The sequence below is a fragment of the Perca fluviatilis genome, chromosome 15 (genome assembly GCF_010015445.1).
Source record: "Perca fluviatilis chromosome 15, GENO_Pfluv_1.0, whole genome shotgun sequence".
In the NCBI taxonomy this organism is placed as follows: Eukaryota; Metazoa; Chordata; class Actinopteri; order Perciformes; family Percidae; genus Perca; species Perca fluviatilis.
Genome location: NC_053126.1, coordinates 25,383,074 through 25,403,193, shown reverse-complemented (window position 1 = coordinate 25,403,193; position 20,120 = coordinate 25,383,074). Strand labels below are relative to the sequence as shown.

Below are 20,120 nucleotides of genomic sequence, written 5' to 3'. Positions count from 1 at the left end.
GTCGGAATCAAACGTGTGGCCGCTGCGGTACGGACTGAGCCTCTGTACACGAAATGTATGTTGAAAATATTTTAAAAGGATGATAAATATTACAAGGTAATTTTGGCATCATTAATGACAAAACAGACAGTCGTATGTAGAATTTATTTATGCAAAAATATTAAACATTCTGAAATTTTTGGAAAGTTCATGCACTGTTACAAATGTGCGTAAACACTGGATTTTGATTAATTCAAACACACCAAGACTGTCACTGAGTTGAACAGCAGAAAACTGTTCACCTCTTTAGCTGTGGTGTGTTGTACTCGTATGCATTTCCGTTGCGATAACACAGTAAGAAATGAATGAATGCATAGAATACTGGCTGCTGACTGGAGGGGGGGGGGGCATACATTTCTTCAAGTCAGTTAACCATTTTCTAATTTAGTTTTTTTTTTAAACAATTTTGTATCTTAAAATACCTTAGATCTTAACACCTTAAAATGTAGTCTTTCCAAAACTGCACAGTATGCTGAAGTAACTTAATTATGTAAAAATCATATAGAGCTATTTTAATTTAGTAAAATATAAAGTCATTACTATACATTTCATCAAGTCATAAAATGTCCTGCACTGGTTGTGATGCTTTCAATCAATGGATTCAAATTTAGTGTTGTTCATTTTTCTATGTAAACCATGAAAACATTGTCCATAATATCTAGTGTACTGTATATACACTGTCCCTCAGTTGACAATGTCAAACACTTCTATGATCTTGGAAGCCAGTCTGGGCAGCCTAGGCTTTTGTAAAGCAGCCTTTACTTTAGTCCAATGATATGTTAGTGTAGACAGTGACACAAAAAGGTATACCTGAACACAGTGCTAAAAACAAAAACCAGCATTCACTTGTTGAAAATGGATAGTTAAAAAAAAAAAACTGGGGCTAAAACAGCCATAACTGTGAGGGAAATGGAGAGTCCAGTGTGAAGAAATGTCCTCCTTACATATGAGTGTCCTCCTCTTCCCCGGGGTCAGCCTTGAGTTTGGCCAGAGCAGCGTGTACCCTGAACTGTGTCCGAGACTCCATCGAGTAGTCCTTGTAGTTGTGTCTAAGTCAAAACAGTGGAGGAAAGTTAAAGTGTGAAAGGATTAGTGTTGGCGTTTTATTGAATATTACAATACATTACATTTTTTTTTGTGAATTCTCAACTTGCCTCCTTTACTGCCTTTTATCCAATGGGAGCAGAGGGTTGATAAATAATTTATTAGTCTTCAAGAACCCATTTATTACCCCCCCACCCCCGCCCATGAGTGGATAGCAATTGTTGTTCTGTAACAGGCAGAGAGCAACCTCTAGTGTTCCTGTAGGGGCTATGCACTGAGTAACCATACAGATGGTACTCGCTGTACATTGCGGGACTATCCTGTCTACTAAGGTATATTAGGAAAAAAAATGTCATTCACTTTCTTGCCAAGAGTCAGAAGAGAAGATGGATACCGCTTTGAAATGAAGCTACAGCCAGCAGCCGGTTCGATTAGCTTAGCATAAAGACTGGACACATGGAGAAACGGCTAGTTTGGCTTTGTCCAAAGCTACCAACATCTGCCTACTAGCACCTCAAAAGCTCACTATGTAGCAAGTTGTAATACGCGCAAAAACGAAAGTTTAAAGACAACAAGTTGCAGTTTCAGGGCGGGTTATTGTGTTGAACTATTTCTTGGCTGCGGTAGGCGGATTTTGTTACCTTTGGACAGAGCAAGGCTAGCGATTTCCCCATTTCCTATATCTTTATGCTAAGCTAAGCAGCTGCTACCTTACCTTCACTGCATAGACATGAGAGTGGTATTGATGTTTTCATCCAACTATCTTCAAGGCAGCAAATAAATATGTATTCCTTTTATTGTCATTTAGCAAAACACAGAAATTAAAAGCATGAAAAAAATTACGAGCATGACTCCTTTTAAAAACAGATAAAAACAGAGCTTTATTTATTACCCTGTTTTTAAAAGAGTCATGCTCGTTATGTATGTATGTATGTATGTATGTATGTATGTATGTATGTATGTAAAAAAACTGAATAAATGATTTCCAGCCGAATAATTGTCCATAATATCATCCATATTTGTATTTATTGCACAGCTGTTCTAATGGATTACATTACACTTTAAATATGGGCTATTTTGTTGGTCATTCATATTTTTAGGTTTTTGTTATGTTAGTAAAGTACGTAACATTTCTGTCCAACGGAGTACTGTTACTTCACTCCTGTCACTTTCTAATAAATGCAGGTACTCATGGTGTACTTCTTGTTAAGTGTTGGGCAGAATGTTTGCTTGGACAAAACACAAGAGGAAGCCAAAATGTGCTGCTGTGTGAGGTAGGAAGGCAGCTAAATAAGGGCTTTGATTACACATAATCCCCAAGATGTTTTCTATTACAAAATATGAATGTGTACCAGCACAATAATCCATGCAGACAATGCTGTGCCCCCAAATGCTGCACATGAAAGCTGTGCAGGCTAGACTACTAGAACCTTTTTAACTCTAATTAAAGCACTGCATTTCTGTATCACATTACAGTCTATGCACAAGAATACAAATGATTTTCGACTTTGTCACCTTGCTGGATCTAGGTGGCAGGCTTTGACAGTGTCTCTGATGCTGAATGCATCAATGAAGCTGCTTCAAGGGAGTAACTTACTTGGCCTTGTGCAGTAGTTTAATAGCCTCGTCCCTTCTGCCTTGGTCTATGTAGAGCAGACTGAGCTCCACCAGAGAGTTAGGCACCAGGTAGTGGTCAAACTTGATCTTCTTTTCACTGAGCACACACACATGAAGAAGGTGAACTAACTGTAACTGTCACATAATACAGTTACTTTTTAAAATGTAAGTTAACCTGTAATAAGGAACAAGAGTTTGGTTTTTCCATGCGGGTAGGTGACTAACTTTTGAAGTGAATTAAGAACCAAATGTTTCTCTCAGGACCTGCTTGAAAGCCTGAGTCATTATATTCAGTGAGTAGGTTTACATGCACACTAATATTTTTGGGTATCAACAGGTTTTTTTAATATGCACAAACATCGCAACACCGACATTTTCAAGAAGCTGGTTGAAGGAATAAAAGAGGGAGGCTGTGTTCGCACGGTCCAACAAGTACGCCACCGCTGGAAAACTTTTTTTTTTTTAAAACATATTATGCCCTGCTATATGTAAACAGGAATATTAGTGCAATATGTATTGTCTTTAGCCATGTAAACAGCTTAGTCAGAACATTGTATTGTCTAAATAAGGGCAAAAACCAGAATAATATCTGCATGTAAACGTAGTCATTATCAGTGTGACTTAAACAAGAATGGCTGTCATTCTTCAGTGCTATGTAAATATTCACTGTATGACTTGATGGGTGAGTTGAGAGGAAACTAAGCAAACAGTGCATTGTCAGTACATCCAGTTCAGTGTTGACTTTAAATGTCAGGAAAATTTTCAGTTAAGATTTTGACACAAGATAAGCAAACACTAAATTTAAAAGTCCTTTTCAGGATGACTTTGGACCCGTTAATAATTTTAGTTCTTATTGGGAGAAAGGCATAGCCTACTAAAATTTGAAAGTTAAGTGGTCTTAACTTGGTCTCAACACTGGTCTAAATGGCCGGTGTGTTCATCCATGTTGCCAAAAACTGCATCCAGGTTTTTACAGGCAGTGCACACACACACTGATGTGTCTCTGTTCACAGAAGATAAATGGTTTGTTGACTTGCATGCCGTGTTAGCATGGAATAACTTGAAATTAAATCCACTGGAAGTCACCTGGAAAACACTTTGTTGAAGCTTTCCTCAGCAGCCTGGAGGAGACCCTGGTTCTTCAAACACAGACCCTTGAGCAGGTGGATCAGACAGCGGTCATCCAACGAATACTCGTTATCTGTAGAGGACAGTGTCAAGTTATCTCATTTTGTCTACAGTTATATTTTAGGTTGTCTCGCTTTGCCAGACCTTCCTCCACAGCGCTGCGGAGGAGGGTCTAGCTAGTCCACACAGCATTCAGAGATGGGAGAAAAACGTGCTGTGGTTTATTGGCATTTCTTTAAACCAATCACAATCATGCTGGGTGGCGCTAAGCACCAGGCAGAGCTGCGGTGCCTCTGTAAAATAACCTCGGGAAGGAACTTGTTTTGGTGGAACATGTGTACGTTCAAAATGTTGTTTTAGTCGTGCAACAGAAAACTCAGATTGGACAAATAGTCTAGCTAGCTGTCTGGATTTACCCTGCAGAGATCTGAGGAGCAGTTAACCATAGTCCTCAGAAATCCATCGGAGTTAAGAATGCCAACACAAAGAAAGAGGAATGTAACGGACATCCGGCCAAAAAGAGTGAAATCCCAGAAGTGGGGTTTGTTCTGGTTTGGAATAGTGTGTGCTATTACCAGGAGACTCCAGCAGGGTGCGTTCTGCATCAACCAAAGTCTGCATCATGCCTTCAGTCAACTCTGGTCGTTTGCTGATCATGCTGAAACCGTTCCACATGTACATCATCTCCTATAATGAAATGGTGAATACTGTTAGAAGGCTCTGTTAGTCAAACATATGTGCCTGTGTGTGTGTGTGTGTGTGTGTGTGTGTGTGTGTGTGTGTGTGTGTGTGTGTGTGTGTGTGTGTGTGTGTGTGTGTGTGTGTGTACGTGTGTGTAGCTTTACCAGCACTGGCACTGGTAGCCTGATTGGGCAGCGAGCCTTGTAGCGTCTGGCTTTACGGATAGCAAACTTCTCAGTCGGGGGAGACTTCCCTGCTATCTTCTGCTTGAAGGTGGGCACTTGTCTAAAGACACAGGAACATTAGTGAAGAATAATTAGGAAAGAAGACATGAGGTCTGAATTAATGAGACATTGCCTAAAACTTCTGATGTACTTCCTTTTAAACCTGCATTTAATTATTTATTTATTTATAGCCACTTGGAGGGAGTGTAACTAGCTGTAAACCACACAAATGTGACATATTATCACCTTACACCAAACATGTTAGCTAACAGTTGCATATTTACCATATACTGTAAAAATAATGGACAAAACTTCCGGGTCTGACAAGTGAAACCAATGCGGAAGTGCCTTAAACTTGCATTTAAGTTCCAGTAGGAGGTGACTCCACTGGTTGAAAAATAAGTCTGTTTCCAAAGTCTATGGGAAAATGACCCTACTTATTACCTCAGTAATAAGTTTATGGTTTCAATCGCTAGTTTCAAGTTTTCTTCAATACAGCAGGATGTTTATTTGGTAAATTATGGTCCCATTTATTTTAACAGACTATAAGGCAGGGGATGCTTTAGGGGCCTAGCTACACGCCGACCTGTCAATTAGGACAGAGGCTTAGCAATGCTAACAATGGCACTGTGGAGATTAAAATAGCCGTGAACTTGTTTTTGGGTATTGACCGTGTTTTTCTTCTTATACTTTGACCCTCTCACTGTGTGTTTTCACTTCAAAGTTAATTGGAACATTTCGGTCGCCTAAAGATATATTTCTTCTTCAGCGTTCTGCCAACCAAGCTAGCTAGCTACCTCTAGCATTAGCTGGTAAATTAGGGGAAAGTTTGCAGATTTTCTGTACTGCCGTACATGCAGATAAATGGCGCCAGCTACCTGCCATTTTATTTTTTATTTTTGGGGCTTTTTCCCTTTATTTAGAAAGTGGACAGACATGAAAGGGGGAAAGAGATGGGGGATGACACGCAGCAAAGGGCAGCACGCCGGACTCGAACCCTGCGCCACTGCATGACTCCGCCAACATGAGGTGAATGCTCCCAATGGGTGAGCCAGAGGCCGCCCTTACCCGCCATTTAATGTCCACTGGATGACTCAATTAGGAGGGGTTGACAATCTGCAATGATGGCCAAACTTGAGGCTTCAAAACGGCAGTCCACAAACCAAGGCTTGACGCCAGTGATGCTATGTCCACTACTTTTACAGTCTATGGTATTTACACATCCAGCACACACAGAGCAATGTTTTCATTTGGACTCTTGCTATGAAGGTAAATATGGTGCAAAACGTGAGAGCTTGTAGAATACAATGTGAGAACTTGCAGAACAAAAAAATTGAACTTGTATGTTAAAATTTGCACTTGTAAAATAAAAATGTGCACTTGTAAAATAAAAATTTGCACTTGTAAAAATTATTCACATTTGAAGTCACAAAAAGAAAAAAAACATGAGAGCTTGTAAAAAAAATCTGAACTTGTAAATTGAAATTTGCACTTGTAGAAAAAATATTCACAAATGTGTAGATTGATATTTGCATGAACACAATGACAGCTGCAAACTTGTAATGCAACATTTACTCATGTACTTTTTTTTTTTTTACTCAGGTTGATTTTCCATCACAACCACAACTCAGTGATTACAACCTCTCCGATCTGTCACTGTATGCGCTCTCGCATCACAAAGGCGAATCTCGCCTCGACTTTTGCAACACTTGTTGCGATACATTTGGTGCAAAACTAATTTGTACCTGTGGACTTAGGCTGTGGAGCTCTGATCCAACAGGACGGGGAAAGCAGGGTTTCTATCGCCAGATGAGGGACAACTCTGTCCGGCTTATTTAGCTATGTCACATGGAAGCCTGGTTGAATAGCAAGCTAGCGTTAGCTAACTAACCAACCAGCCTGATTCTAAATAAATACCTTTTAATTATCTTAACACTTTTTAACAGTCAAACTGAAACACTGGCGGTGAGCTCCAGGTCCTGCAGACGGACCGTCACCAGCCGTTATCGGCCAGCGGAGCAACATCGCTATTATTGCCAGAAAGCGTCGCTGCCGACCTCGACCTGCAGTCGGGACTCCAGCCGGGACACAGAGAGCCCCGCACCCGGTAGCAGCTCACCGCTAGTGTTGGTGGAATAGCAAGCTAGCGTTAGCTAACTAACCAGCTTCTAAATAAATACCTTTTAGTTATCTAAACACTTTAACAGTCAAACTGAAACACTGGCGGTGAGCTCCAGGTCCTGCAGCCGCGACGGACCGTCATCAGCGGGTAACACCGTGCCAAGTTCTGCATCCCTGCCAAGACTTCCATCCATAAGGGGAAATAATGATTTTATAAGGCAAAGTAGCTACTGTTTAATTAAAATGTAGGCTATATACATTCCTTTGTCATGTTCATCAATGATGATTATAATTTTACAACGTTTAGAGACATCAATGTTTTATCAGACTATCATTTCCTTGCTACCTGGGTGCAAATCTCGGCAGCAACGAGGGGTAAAGAGATGACGCATTATTCCGGCAAAAATGATTGCTGCTGCCCGGCGGTGGATGTAATTCTGCAGAAGCTATTGTTGCTGCCTCGCGGGTGCAATGATTGGCAGTGAGGCACAACATCAGCAAAGCAAGCTGTGGTCATGGCCGGGGATGTGCCGATGCTACCGGGTGCGGGGCTCTCTGTGTCCCGCTGGAGCTCCGACTGCGAGTTCGAGTGCGACGCGACTTTCTGGCAATAATAGCGATGTTGCTCCGCTGGCCGATCCCGCTGGTGACGGTCCGCTGCAGGACCTGGAACTCTTCAGTGGTTTGACTGTTGAAAAGTGTTAAGATAATTAAAAGGTAATTATTTAGAATCAGGCTGGTTAGTTAGCTAGCTAACGCTTGCGCTATTCAACCAGGCTTCCATAATGACATAGCTAAATAAGCCGGACAGAGTTGTCCCTCATCTGGCGATAAAACGCTGCTTTCCCGTCCTGTTGGATCAGAGCTCCACAGCCTAAGTCCACAGGTACAAATTAGTTTTGCACCAAATGTATCGCAACAAGTGTTGCAAAAGTCGGCGAGTGCGCTGCTTTGTGATGCGGCAGCGAACAGTGACAGATTCGAAGGTTGTAATCACTGAGTTGTGGTTTTGATGGAAAATCAACCTGAGTAAAACAAGTACATGATTACGTGTTTGCAGCTATACATCGTGTGTTCATGCAAATATCAATCTACACATTTGTGAGAATATTTTTTTTTACAAGTGCAAATTTCAAATTAAAGTTCAGATTTTTTTACAAGCTCTCATGTTTTTTTCTTTTGTGACTTCTTAAATGTAATGAATTTTAAACCCTGAAGTGCAAATTTTTTTTTATAAGTTTATTGAAGTGCAAATTTTTATTTTACAAGTGCAAATTTTAACATACAAGTTCAATTTTTTTGTTCTGCAAGTTCTCACATTGTATTCTACAAGCTCTCACGTTTTGCACCATATTTACCTTCATATCTTGCTTCTGTCCACCTAATGAATTTAAGTCCAATGTTAACTCTCTTTTAGCTCTGTTTTTGGTCTCCACCAATTCCTGAGGGAAATATCAATGCACCACTATGTTCACCAGCTAGTTGCTAACTTTTGTTTGTGCCGTTTGGTGCTGTGCAGGCAGTGTACAATGGGTTTATCAGAGCTTTCTCGCTAAAAACAGCTGCCTCCTTGCGGGAAACCAAGTTGATGAGAGCGGTGAAAGTAAACCAGAACGGTTATGTGGTTCAATATGCAGAGTTTTTAGTGAGGTAATAAACTTTTCGGTGGAAAAACTACATCAGATAAAAATTATTCAAAGCAAGAGTATTTTTATAGGTCTCAAAACATGTCTGCAGGGGACCTTTAACAACTTAGTTACATCCTGAAGTGTTGTTATGTCTATGTTGTGTATTTGGTATAGGTTTCTGAGATAAATCATGGAGCAATTACAGTGTGTGCATTTACCTAAAGAGCTCAACCTCGTCCTCCCCAAAAGGCCTGGCCTCATCTTCAGCCAGCATGCTGAGGTAAGCAGCTTTCATGTAAACATACATGGCCTAGCAGTTAGAAACATAAAGTAAGCATTCAACCATTTTGGCTTTCGACCAGATCGACGCACAGCTTTCTTTTGAAAGTTCAACCAACTAAATTCCCACTGATCTCCTCTCGCCCGTCTGGTGTTCTATACCTTGGACCAGCGGCTCTCCTGGCTCAGCAGGTCTGCGTAGAAGTACGCCATCTTCCACGCTCGCTTGTAGGTGAAGCACCACATCAGCTCCCAGTAGCACATGTGGTGGAACTGCTTCCACACCTGCTGGGCCTTGCAGCCATCTTCAAAGAGTGCCACCGCCTGGCAGATCAATGACAATACATCATATAGAACATTAACAAGAATATGCAACAGTGACTCCAGGGGCGGAGCGACGGGGTGGCTTCTGGGGCTCCAGCCCCAAACGTTTTCTCAAAATCCCCTAATCTTATAGGTTTTTAAAATAACTATGTCATATCCCCTCAGTCTCTTTGTCTGGACTGGCAAATCAATAGGGCAGAAGTTATATGTTAAGGACTCATTCTGTAAAGTCTACTAAAAATATTTTTAAAGATTAGTAATGCTGCCAAATTCCTACCTACAGTGCCTTGTGAAAGTATTCGGCCCCCTTGAACGTTTCGACCTTTTGCCACATTTCAGGCCTCAAACATAAAGATATAAAACTGTAATTTTTTGTGAAGAATCAACAACAAGTGGGTCCCAATTATGAAGTGGAACGAAATTCATTGGCTATTTCAAACTTTTTTAACAAATAAAAAACTGAAAAAGTGGGCGTGCAAAATTATTCAGCCCCTTTACTTTCAGTGCAGCAAACTCTCTCCAGAAGTTCAGTGAGGATCTCTGAATGATCCAATGTTGACCTAAATGACTAATGATGATAAATAGAATCCAGCTGTGTGTAATCAAGTCTCCGTATAAATGCACCTGCTCTGTGATAGTCTCAGAGGTCCGTGTAAAGCGCAGAGAGCATCATGAAGAACAAGGAACACACCAGGCAGGTCCGAGATACTGTTGTGGAGAAGTTTAAAGCCGGATTTGGATACAAAAAGATTTCCCAAGCTTTAAACATCCCAAGGAGCACTGTGCAAGCAATAATATTGAAATGGAAGGAGTATCAGACCACTACAAATCTACGAAGACCCGGCCGTCCCTCTAAACTTTCAGCTCATACAATGAGAAGACTGATCAGAGATGCAGCCAAGAGGCCCATGATCACTCTGGATGAACTGCAGAGATCTACAGCTGAGGTGGGAGACTCTGTCCATAGGACAACAATCAGTCGTATACTGCACAAATCTGGCCTTTATGGAAGAGTGGCAAGAAGAAAGCCATTTCTTAAAGATATCCATAAAAAGTGTCGTTTAAAGTTTGCCAAAAGCCACCTGGGAGACACACCAAACATGTGGAAGAAGGTGCTGTGGTCAGATGAAACCAAAATCGAACTTTTTGGCAACAATGCAAAACGTTATGTTTGGCGTAAAAGCAACACAGCTCATCACCCTGAACACACCATCACCACTGTCAAACATGGTGGTGGCAGCATCATGGTTTGGGCCTGCTTTTCTTCAGCAGGGACAGGGAAGATGGTTAACATTGATGGGAAGATGGATGGAGCCAAATACAGGACCATTCTGGAAGAAAACCTGATGGAGTCTGCAAAAGACCTGAGACTGGGACGGAGATTTGTCTTCCAACAAGACAATGATCCAAAACATAAAGCAAAATCTACAATGGAATGGTTCACAAATAAACATATCCAGGTGTTAGAATGGCCAAGTCAAAGTCCAGACCTGAATCCAATCGAGAATCTGTGGAAAGAACTGAAAACTGCTGTTCACAAACGCTCTCCATCCAACCTCACTGAGCTCGAGCTGTTTTGCAAGGAGGAATGGGCAAAAATGTCAGTCTCTCGATGTGCAAAACTGATAGAGACATACCCCAAGCCACTTACAGCTGTAATCGCAGCAAAAGGTGGCGCTACAAAGTATTAACTTAAGGGGGCTGAATAATTTTGCACGCCCAATATTTCAGTTTTTTATTTGTTTAAAAGGTTTGAAATATCCAATAAATTTCGTTCCACTTCATGATTGTGTCCCACTTGTTGTTGATTCTTCACAAAAAATTACAGTTTTATATCTTTATGTTTGAGGCCTGAAATGTGGCAAAAGGTCGAAAAGTTCAAGGGGGCCGAATACTTTCGCAAGGCACTGTATGTCATGTAATTTAAAAATAGAAACATCAGACAGTTGTTGTGTCTCTTTAGATGGCAGGATTGAGAATGAATCATCCTCAACATCGGTTGTGTTCAGGTTTCCGAATGATGAAGACAGTTGGAGAACAATTAGATACAAAATCGGATGTTGGCTCTCCCAAAAGATCCTTTTCCTTGGCAACTATAAATGTTTTTCCCCAAATGATGTACAGATTTTATGACATTCTATTATCAAATGGCTTGAAAACTAGTGCATATAGCTGCCGTAAATTAAGCATACCCCCGGATTCCCCCCCGCCCCCAGGTTTGGCCTGAGCCCTGAAGGTTTACAACGTCTGGCTCTGCCCCTGAGGGACTATGCTTTGGAGGAATGTTGTGTATTAAATATTTACATTGGGTGCTGGTCTTTTGCTAGCTCAGGGGCTAAAACATGGCATCAATATTACCAGAAATGTTCAAGCTTCACTCGCTCTCAAGAAAGCATGCAATCACTTATGATTATTTACATTTTTCTGACAACAAAATTCTCTATTAAAAGGAAATTAAATGTACAGGAAATATAACATCAGTAGTCATTCTTCCAAGCCATGTCCCTGACACATTTCATCAAAACACACCTCATCAATGTTCCCCCTGATCTCTTCAGTCCTGCCTGCAAAGAAGAGGAATATTGCTCCCTGGACAGAAGAAAAAAATAGATTTCAGTCTGCTGTGTGTTAAATTCTCCTCTATCTGCAAGCAGACCTGTTGTTTAGCAATTACTCTAACCAATGTTTAACCAAGACATTTCTATTCTGGGTCGGTACACATTGTGCCAGAGCTTTGAGTTTGTTCTCTGGGATGGGCAGGCATGTAGGGAAAAGGTGGAGTGGAAACAGGTATTATGAAGTCACAAGAATGTAAGTCAGGGGGAGTGGAAGGAGCGATAGCCTGAAGGTGTGCGAGTTCACTAGAAGGAAGGAAAGAGGATGTATAGATGCAGGGTGCAGAAGGGGCTGCGTGAGAGGAAGGTGGAGTGAGTATCAGATGAAAGTAATCAGGGTGGGGAGGATTCTCAGTGTGTGACTGGACCATAAAAAGAAAAAAGAAAATATATGTGTTGAAGGAGGGATTTGTAAGAAAGAGCTGCCATACATTGAGACACAAAGACGGTGTAAAAATAGAAAGATTAAAAAGGGCAATGACGTAAAAAAGTTAAATTAATTCCAAATTCATTGCCAATAAAGGATCATTCTGTTTTATGTATTATTTTTTTTTAACTTTTTGCTGACTACTTTCTATCAATTATGACTTTGTACTCATTTTACCACTCAAGCTAATTGCTGAGATGTGAAAGCAAAAATGGAAATAAAACAATGGTTTATAGCCAGATGATCTGAACCACTTCAATATTCCCTCTTTGCTAAAAAAAAACAAACAAAAAAAAAAAAACTGTATGCGAGCATAAAAAGGGCACATGTGTTAGTTCAAAGTTGCACCAGGAAGTTGCCCAGTCTGACTTCTTTTAATTTGTGGTTGCCACGTTCCGAAAATGTAGCACTTACTTTGGTGAGTACAATGTAATCAATGTCTATCATTAACTGATAGAAACGATGGCCCAAACTACAAAAATAAGATGAAAAAGTTCAAAATAATAAAAAAAAAATGAATTATCCTTTAGAGATTTTGTACTTAAGTTATTTATTATTGCACTTCCTTAAAGTTGGGGCACTCGTAAGAGACACATTAAAAAAAAGAATGCTCAAAATAGATGCAACAAAGGCAGTGATATCCTGGACTTTCAGCACTTCAGAACTTCCTAGAAAGTGATGCATCCTGTAAACAGATGGTCCTTGTTGCCACTCACCCGTGGGTAGCGGAGACGGAAAGGTTTCAGCAGCCTTTCAGCTTCAGTCACGTCTCCCTCGCCTGTACCTGAGAGGACAGAACGGAGACACGATACACATGACACATCGTCCCGACATTTTCAATGACAGGATATTACCACACGATCAGAATCATCTGAATCTCCGATGCTTGTGATGCTTTGGAGGGGGTACAGCACTACCTAGGATGAACGTGAGAAAGGTGTAGTAGCAGAGCACGAGCAGAGCGCACAGCATGGAGCGCAAATTCATCCCGGTCGCACCGTCATGCAGCAGAGACAGACCAAATTCCTAAAACAGAACCACACATGTAGAAAACATCCATGAGTGTGTCAGTTAATGCATAATGGAGGAAATGTGTGTATATATATATATATATCACACCTTGTCTCCAGAGAAGCCCGCAAACTCTAAAACTTTGAGTATCCGTGGAGGAAATAGAGAGAGTGTCTGTGAATAAAGAAGACCTGATAAACTGTATGGTAGACACACACACACACACACACACACACACACACACACACACACACACACACACACACACACACACACACACACACACACACACACACCACACAACACACACACACACACACACACACACACACACACACACACACACACACACACACACACACACACACACACACGATGGTGTTTGGGGCTGCTTTTGTGACGTACCAGATTAAACGCCCCTATTCCAAATGATATTCCTCCCTCTAAGTGAACGTGGCTGGGTCCTTTGAGACAGTTGTGAGATTGTATGAAGGAATGCAGTTCTCTGGATGAAAAAAAGGCATTGATGTCAATTGTTTAGCAACACAGCTAAGCATAATGACCTAATACTGTATAGCAGTGATGTTCAACAGAGGGTCCTCAGAGTCATTGCAGGGGGGGCAAATTATGAGGGCTTTTTCCTTTATTAGAGCAGCTGAAAAAAGACAGGAAATGCGGGAGAAAGAGAAGGGATGGCATGCGGCAAAGGGCCTTGGGTAAGAATCAAAACCCAAGCCGCTGCCAAGGTTTGAGCATACATAGGGCGAGCCGTACGCTCTACCGGGTGAGCTAGAGGTCGCCCCCACGTAAAGACATTTGACTAAACAAAAAAAACAAACATCTAACTTAAAAGGTTTCTCCAGTGATTTACTGTTGCACTTTCATATAGGAATTGTGTGAGATACAAATTTCAAAAAGAAAGAACGATCAAAATCTGTGCAGCAGAGGCCAAAATATCCGGACTTTCAAGCTCCAAAAACACTTACATTTCCCATAATGCAAACCAATAGCATCTTTTAAGAACCTCCTTGCCTGATACTCCACATGCCCAGTTCGTAAAGGAGACTCTGTTATTGAATCAAGTCTCCAAATCTAAAATGAGATAAGCCTGATGATGTCACTATGACATCGTCAGGGCTATATTTTACATTTTAGAAACTTTCCTCCAAAACTACAGAAGGCAAAATTGGTCGAGTGGCCCTTTGATAATAAATTTTGCAACTGCGAAAAGAGTGGGAAATAAATATTGAGATAACGTATGCAGCCTTTTTGCTCAATAAAATATAACACTACAGACTTTTACTAACTATACACACCGTTTCTCTCTCATTACTTACTTGTAAATTAGGTAACTGTTTCGTACTTTGATCCCTCCTTTGATAAAACTCACCATGTTCTCATCCTGCAAAAAAACAACAAGGGAATGGGTAAATTGAATTGGAGGTGCTTAGATTATCATTCAAACAAATATAAAATGGCCTAAGTGGAATGTTCGTTCAATATATTTACTGGACACTTCCTAAATAAACACAGTCTTGATAATGTGGAAACTGTGGTGTGCGGTTACGTTAGATATACAGATATATACAGTTCATTCCTACGTTTTAAAAATGGGATTAGCCTACTGCACCTGTAGGAAGGTGAGAGCGGCTCTTTGGAGTTGGCACTCTGCGTAACACACTTCAGCGTGAAGCTGCACTGCAAAAACATGCATAAACATGACACGTGAAATAATAAATAACATACAGGGATCAAAATCAACAAGCAATGAAGCATCAAATTGTTTCACTGCTACCTCATCAGTCGCTCATAGCAAATAATATGGGAAGACCATGTTCACATAGGATTTAGCCACACTAGCTGCATGGCTTTAGGGATGCTCCACTCGTGTATTTGAATGTTTTTACACGTCTGAAAAAAAGGTGAGTGCTAACAACAGTTGCTAACAAGTGGCTAAATGAGGCGACAGAGGTTGTCGGGGACATTAAACGTTACTGCCACTTTAGAGGTGGAGATGTTAAAGTCATGCAACCGTGGTGTAGTTTGTTTATAGCCTAGTGTTAGCTTTTACTTCTGAAGATTGCAGTTACGCTTCATAAGTCATAAAAGTGGTGTTCATCTGTGAAGATGGTCTTGCGGAACAAATGTTTAAGTATCATTAACTTGTTTGCCCCAGGGCTTATTTTCTGCAATAAAACCTTATCCCCCAGGGACCACTCCTCTTTATTTTCTGTCAGTCGGTTGGTTAAACACTTTTGGCCAGGACTAAAATATCTCAACCGCTATTGGATGTGTAGCCACAAAACTTTGTACAGACATCCATGTCCCTCCTTACTGGGAATTGCAATTATTTGGTGAGCTCTTGACATTTTATTTAGCGACATAATTATTTCAAAAGGTCTTTACTTGTGCAATACTTTGGTTTCTGGCCAAATATCTGCAAGTCTAATGACATTCTAATCAGCCTGAGCAGTGCTTTGAGTTATGTGCTAATTAGCTAATGTTAGCATGCTAACATACTCAGATGAGCTTGTTTTAAATACTGGAGCACCACAAGGCTGCGTGTTGCCACCTCTGTTATTTTGCAATTTATATTAATGACTGTAGACAGCAGCAATGTTACTGAAATATGCTGATGACATGGCTTTGGTTGGACTTCTCACAGAAAATAATGCCGCACATGAGAAAGCTTACTTCAGCCAGGTCACTTTACTGCAGGACTGGTGTCAGACTTCTCATTAGGAAATGAACGTGGCAAAAACAAAAGAACTTATAATACAAACAAAACCAAGAGGGACCAGTAACATCACCCCTGTTGTACTTAACAACCACCCTGTGGAGGTAGTGGAACATTTCAAGTACTTGGGCACAATCATGGATCACACCTTAAGTTTTAATGCAAACTCAGAGAGTGTTTTTAAAAGAGCCAACCAGCGCCTGTTTCTAACCAGGAAACTGAGGAGCTTCAGTGTGAGTCAACACATACTTGAGATAGCATACAGGGGCCTGGTAGAAAGTATTTTACGGTTTAAAGTGCTCATATTATGCTAATTTTCAGGTTCATAATTGTATTTAGAGGTTGTACCATTGCTACAGCTCCTCTTTTCACCCTGTGTGTTGAGCTCTCTGTTACTAGAGCTACAGAGTGAGACATCTCACTTCTGTTCAATCTTTGTTGGGAGTCGCACATGCGCAGTAGCTAGGTAAGGACTACTAGCCATTAAGAAGCAGAGTATGAGGGCGTGCCATGCTAACAGCTAGGCGAGCATTATAACGTGTGTTACAAAGTGACGCACGTTCGTCACGGAAGTAAAGGCTGGACTACAATAGAGCTGTTTGGAGCAGTTTGTGAACAGTTTTTTCTGTTGGAGATGGTAATTCCCTTTGGGGTGGACTTTAGGCTTTTTCACTTTGTAAACCTATAACATGCACAAAAATATATATAACACAATAAAGAAAAGGGGAAAAGCCAAAAAGCATAATATGAGCACTTTAATGTAACAGCTTGGTATGGCAACCTGAATGTAAATGACAAAACCAAGCTTTCCAAAATTGTTAAAATAGCAGGGAAGGTGATTGGCAGGCCACAGAAGCAGCTCAATTATCTATTTGACAGTGTGGTACTCAGGAAGGCCAGACAGATATCTGTGGATGCCTCACACCCACTAAACTCAGAGTTTGAGTTGCTCTCGTCTGGCCGTCGATTCAGGGTCCCGAGGGCGAGCCGGAATATTTATAAGAGGTCTTTTGTTCCCCATGCCATAGAGGCACTGGATGCAAAATGACTGCACTACAAAAGACCAGGTATTTTAAATATGTTCTCTTGTAGGCTGTATCCTACCTTCTTTCCACCAGCTGCTGTTTCTGCTCATTGCACAATTATTGTTTTAAGTTTAATGGTGTGTAGTATTAGTGTGCTGTATGTTTAATGTTTGATAATATCCAGTGTCATAGTTGTGTTTTAATGTTTTGGAGAAGCCGAAGACAAATTTCCACCAAGGTGGACAATAACGTCTAATACAGTCTAATCTAATCTAATCTAATCTTAATTTAGATGGTGAACATGGTAAGCATGTTAGCATACAAATGTTAGCATTTAGCTTAGAGCACTGCAGTGCTTAAGCGGCTACAGCTTCAGAGCTTTTTTCTCTACGGATGTAAAATGTCAGTGGAAAATTGTAAGTCTGCAAAAAAAAAAATCATTACTGTTGGATGGAGAAGTTGACAAAATCAAGAAGATTGGCACTGACCGTTTTAGATAGGCCACTATAGTTTTTCTTTTGCCATCAAACTCCATTGAAAATGTGCGGGATATATGACATAGTGAAAACTCAGACAATTGTACATGTTATCCCCATTGAAAGAAGGAAAATTAAATGTAAATTACACATTTTCCCTTTGCATTTACGGTTTTCTGGGTGGATTTAAAAAAAGAAGAGAAACATGTAAACCTTTTACCTTCAGTGAGCGATTCCGACTTGTTAGTTAAACCTGGGGACTTCCGTCGAAACCTGAAACACCAAACAATACTTTAGTATCAACAAAAGAAATGGTGTTAGTATTCGTGCTAAACACATATTTGCTGACAGTGACAGCAATCATCCACGAATTGCATGTGACCATTTTGGCACATTATCTTGGCAGCTGCTTTAATGGCTTCTCTCATGCAAACGCAGTCAAATTGGTAGTATGGTCAGAAACAGTCCATGTAAATGCAATCCTGTAAATTTGCCTCTTATGGCTGATGGACTGTGGAAGAAGAGTTGACAGCATGTGAGAGAATAGTGTTTTAAAAAAAAGAAATTATCATTCCAGTCTATGAAATGAGTGAAACGATATGCTTAAAACTGGTGAAAAATAATATACATTCATGTGACATCCTGACCTCTGGCACACCTCCGAGGCACTCTTCATGGTATTTCCTGCATTGCTGATGTCATCAGGCTGGAAAGTCATCATGGCCTGCATTTCCAGCACTGTGGCGTAGATAAGAGCATGGTACATACTCTCCTTCACTCTACAAAGGAAACATGGAGTGGCAGGATCAACATTATACACTGGAGGCAAACAGAGGCAATTTTAAAGAGCAGAGCTACTGTATGACCGGCGCATTTTCCTGCTGAGAAAAGATAAGAGCAAATGTCTGGTACTCTTTATTCTTCCTATCTCCTCTGCCGTCCCAGGCCGTCTTGTGCATAGTGTTTATTTTGTAGGGTTGCCTTTCGTTGGCTGTTGGAACAGTCACACGTTGGGCGTCAGCTTCAGCAAACACCTCATATCCTGGAGAACTGAAGCCTACACAAGGCCCACCCTCGTGTCATGGCTGACAGGAAGCAGGCTACTTCACAGGTCACACCACAGTTTCTTCTTCTTCTTAACATCACCCGAGACTAAATTCTGCTGACATCATACTAAAAGATACCACAGTGAATGTGCTAAAACATGTATGCAGTACACAGACTGTCAACAGCTGGTTCAAACCTGTGTGGAGCCAAACATGACTCAGGGATTATTCCGTTACCTTGGCCGCAGCCTCTCCAGGCTCTCATTGAAGTGGTTGTTGAGGAAGAGATCCAAGGCCTCCATGCACTCATCCAGGCACTCTTTCAGAGTCATCTGTGAGGAGCTGCCGCACAAACACAAACACGGATCAAAACGTGCACACAGCAAAAGCGCTGAGTAGAGGGGAAATCAGCAGCACACTGATAAACATACAGGATCCATGTGTGGTGCAGGTAAGAGGTTCACAGCAAAGAGCAACAACATGCATTTAAGTTTGCCTGAAGTTTAGTCTTAGTCACTAAACGCATGATGCAATGAGAGAGTAGCATCACACAAAAGCAGCATCTGTGTTGTCCTTAATATAAAATGATTATATTATATATTAAATGTCCTATTCCCCACACTCTGCATCAACATCCATCCAGGACTATACACCTTCCCATTGTGCATTCTATATATTTTGCACATTCTGCCCTCAATCCATTCAGCCTGTTTTGTCTTATGTTAAACAGCTATTTTGTAAATACTTCTTTCTGTATATTTTGTTTATTTCATTAATGTTCAATTTCTGTTTGTTTATGTATGCACCAAGCACCAAGGCAAGTGACACCTTGTTAATGTCACTTACTTGGAAATATTTGTGACAAAATGAACTAGGTTGGCAGACGACAAGGAAACGAGCATTGTGGTGCAGCAGAGAGTGAATCTATATTATTATTTCCTGTACAGCTTTTGTACAGGAAATAATAATTTTTTCTTTTTTTACCATTTCCCAAGATGAACAGAATCCTACCTGCTGATCCAGAAGGAGACATCAAATATTTAGGGAAAAGACAACTTTTTGCGTGTCACTAAACTTGAAGTTGCCTACTCACTTCTCTGCAGCATTTGCGTCTTTCCCATTGGACATGTTCTCTCTCTCTCTGGCCGGGTGGCGGTCCCCAACACCTGTCAGGCGCTCAGCAGTACTCAGCAGTAGTTCACTCAAGATGCATTCACCACTTCAGCAGCACACTGAAACCAACAAGCTGCCAAACTACAGCAGTGACATGGAAGTTGGCGTCGACTTGCCTGTTGGTTCAATTTAAGCAAAGTGCTCCGAGGTAGAGGCATGCGTTCATCTGTACAGGATCCGACAGTTTGAGCGAGCGCAGTAGAGGCGCATCTGACTCCTCCTCTGTTACATCACTGTTACATCACTGCCACGCACACATTAAACAGCGGGGATCACAGGATCAGTTGCGAGCAATAAGAAAAGTATTCATACAGCTGATTTTTTTTCAAGGAAATGTGATTATATGGCCTACCTTTCAATTAAATCTTTTTTGGTATTTTTTTATTTATACATTTTTTTCTACTTTCCTCTTTTCTTACTGTGTATTTAAGTACCTTTAACTTTATTTATGTTATGTCATCATTATGTAAGGTTGTAATGTTTATTGAATGGAAATTACAGCCTTATTTTATATTTTAAGTAGGA

General features: G+C 40.8%; 1 protein-coding gene across 3 annotated transcripts; it reads right to left on the bottom strand.

The window, feature by feature from the left end:
* Positions 1–401: 401 nt before the first annotated feature.
* Positions 402–19,830, bottom strand: zgc:158403 (tetratricopeptide repeat protein 39A). 3 transcript variants are annotated; one of them, XM_039825533.1, is made up of 18 exons: positions 19,516–19,830; positions 18,660–18,764; positions 18,024–18,155; positions 17,597–17,649; positions 14,769–14,836; positions 14,476–14,540; positions 13,544–13,643; positions 13,247–13,312; positions 13,042–13,153; positions 12,844–12,911; positions 11,615–11,674; positions 8,924–9,085; positions 8,701–8,792; positions 4,674–4,794; positions 4,404–4,515; positions 3,787–3,901; positions 2,681–2,797; positions 402–1,088 (listed from the first exon to the last, which is right to left on the bottom strand). In XM_039825533.1, the coding sequence occupies exons 1-18, from the start codon at positions 19,548–19,550 to the stop codon at positions 980–982; spliced, it is 1,692 nt and encodes a 563-aa protein (XP_039681467.1). In that variant the 5' UTR covers positions 19,551–19,830; the 3' UTR covers positions 402–979. The 3 variants fall into 3 exon arrangements, with proteins under 3 accessions (XP_039681467.1, XP_039681468.1, XP_039681469.1); XM_039825534.1 differs by having other exon boundaries at positions 13,045–13,153; XM_039825535.1 differs by lacking the exons at positions 18,024–18,155; positions 18,660–18,764; positions 19,516–19,830 and having other exon boundaries at positions 14,769–14,831; positions 17,597–17,614.
* Between the last annotated feature and the right edge of the window lie 290 nt (positions 19,831–20,120).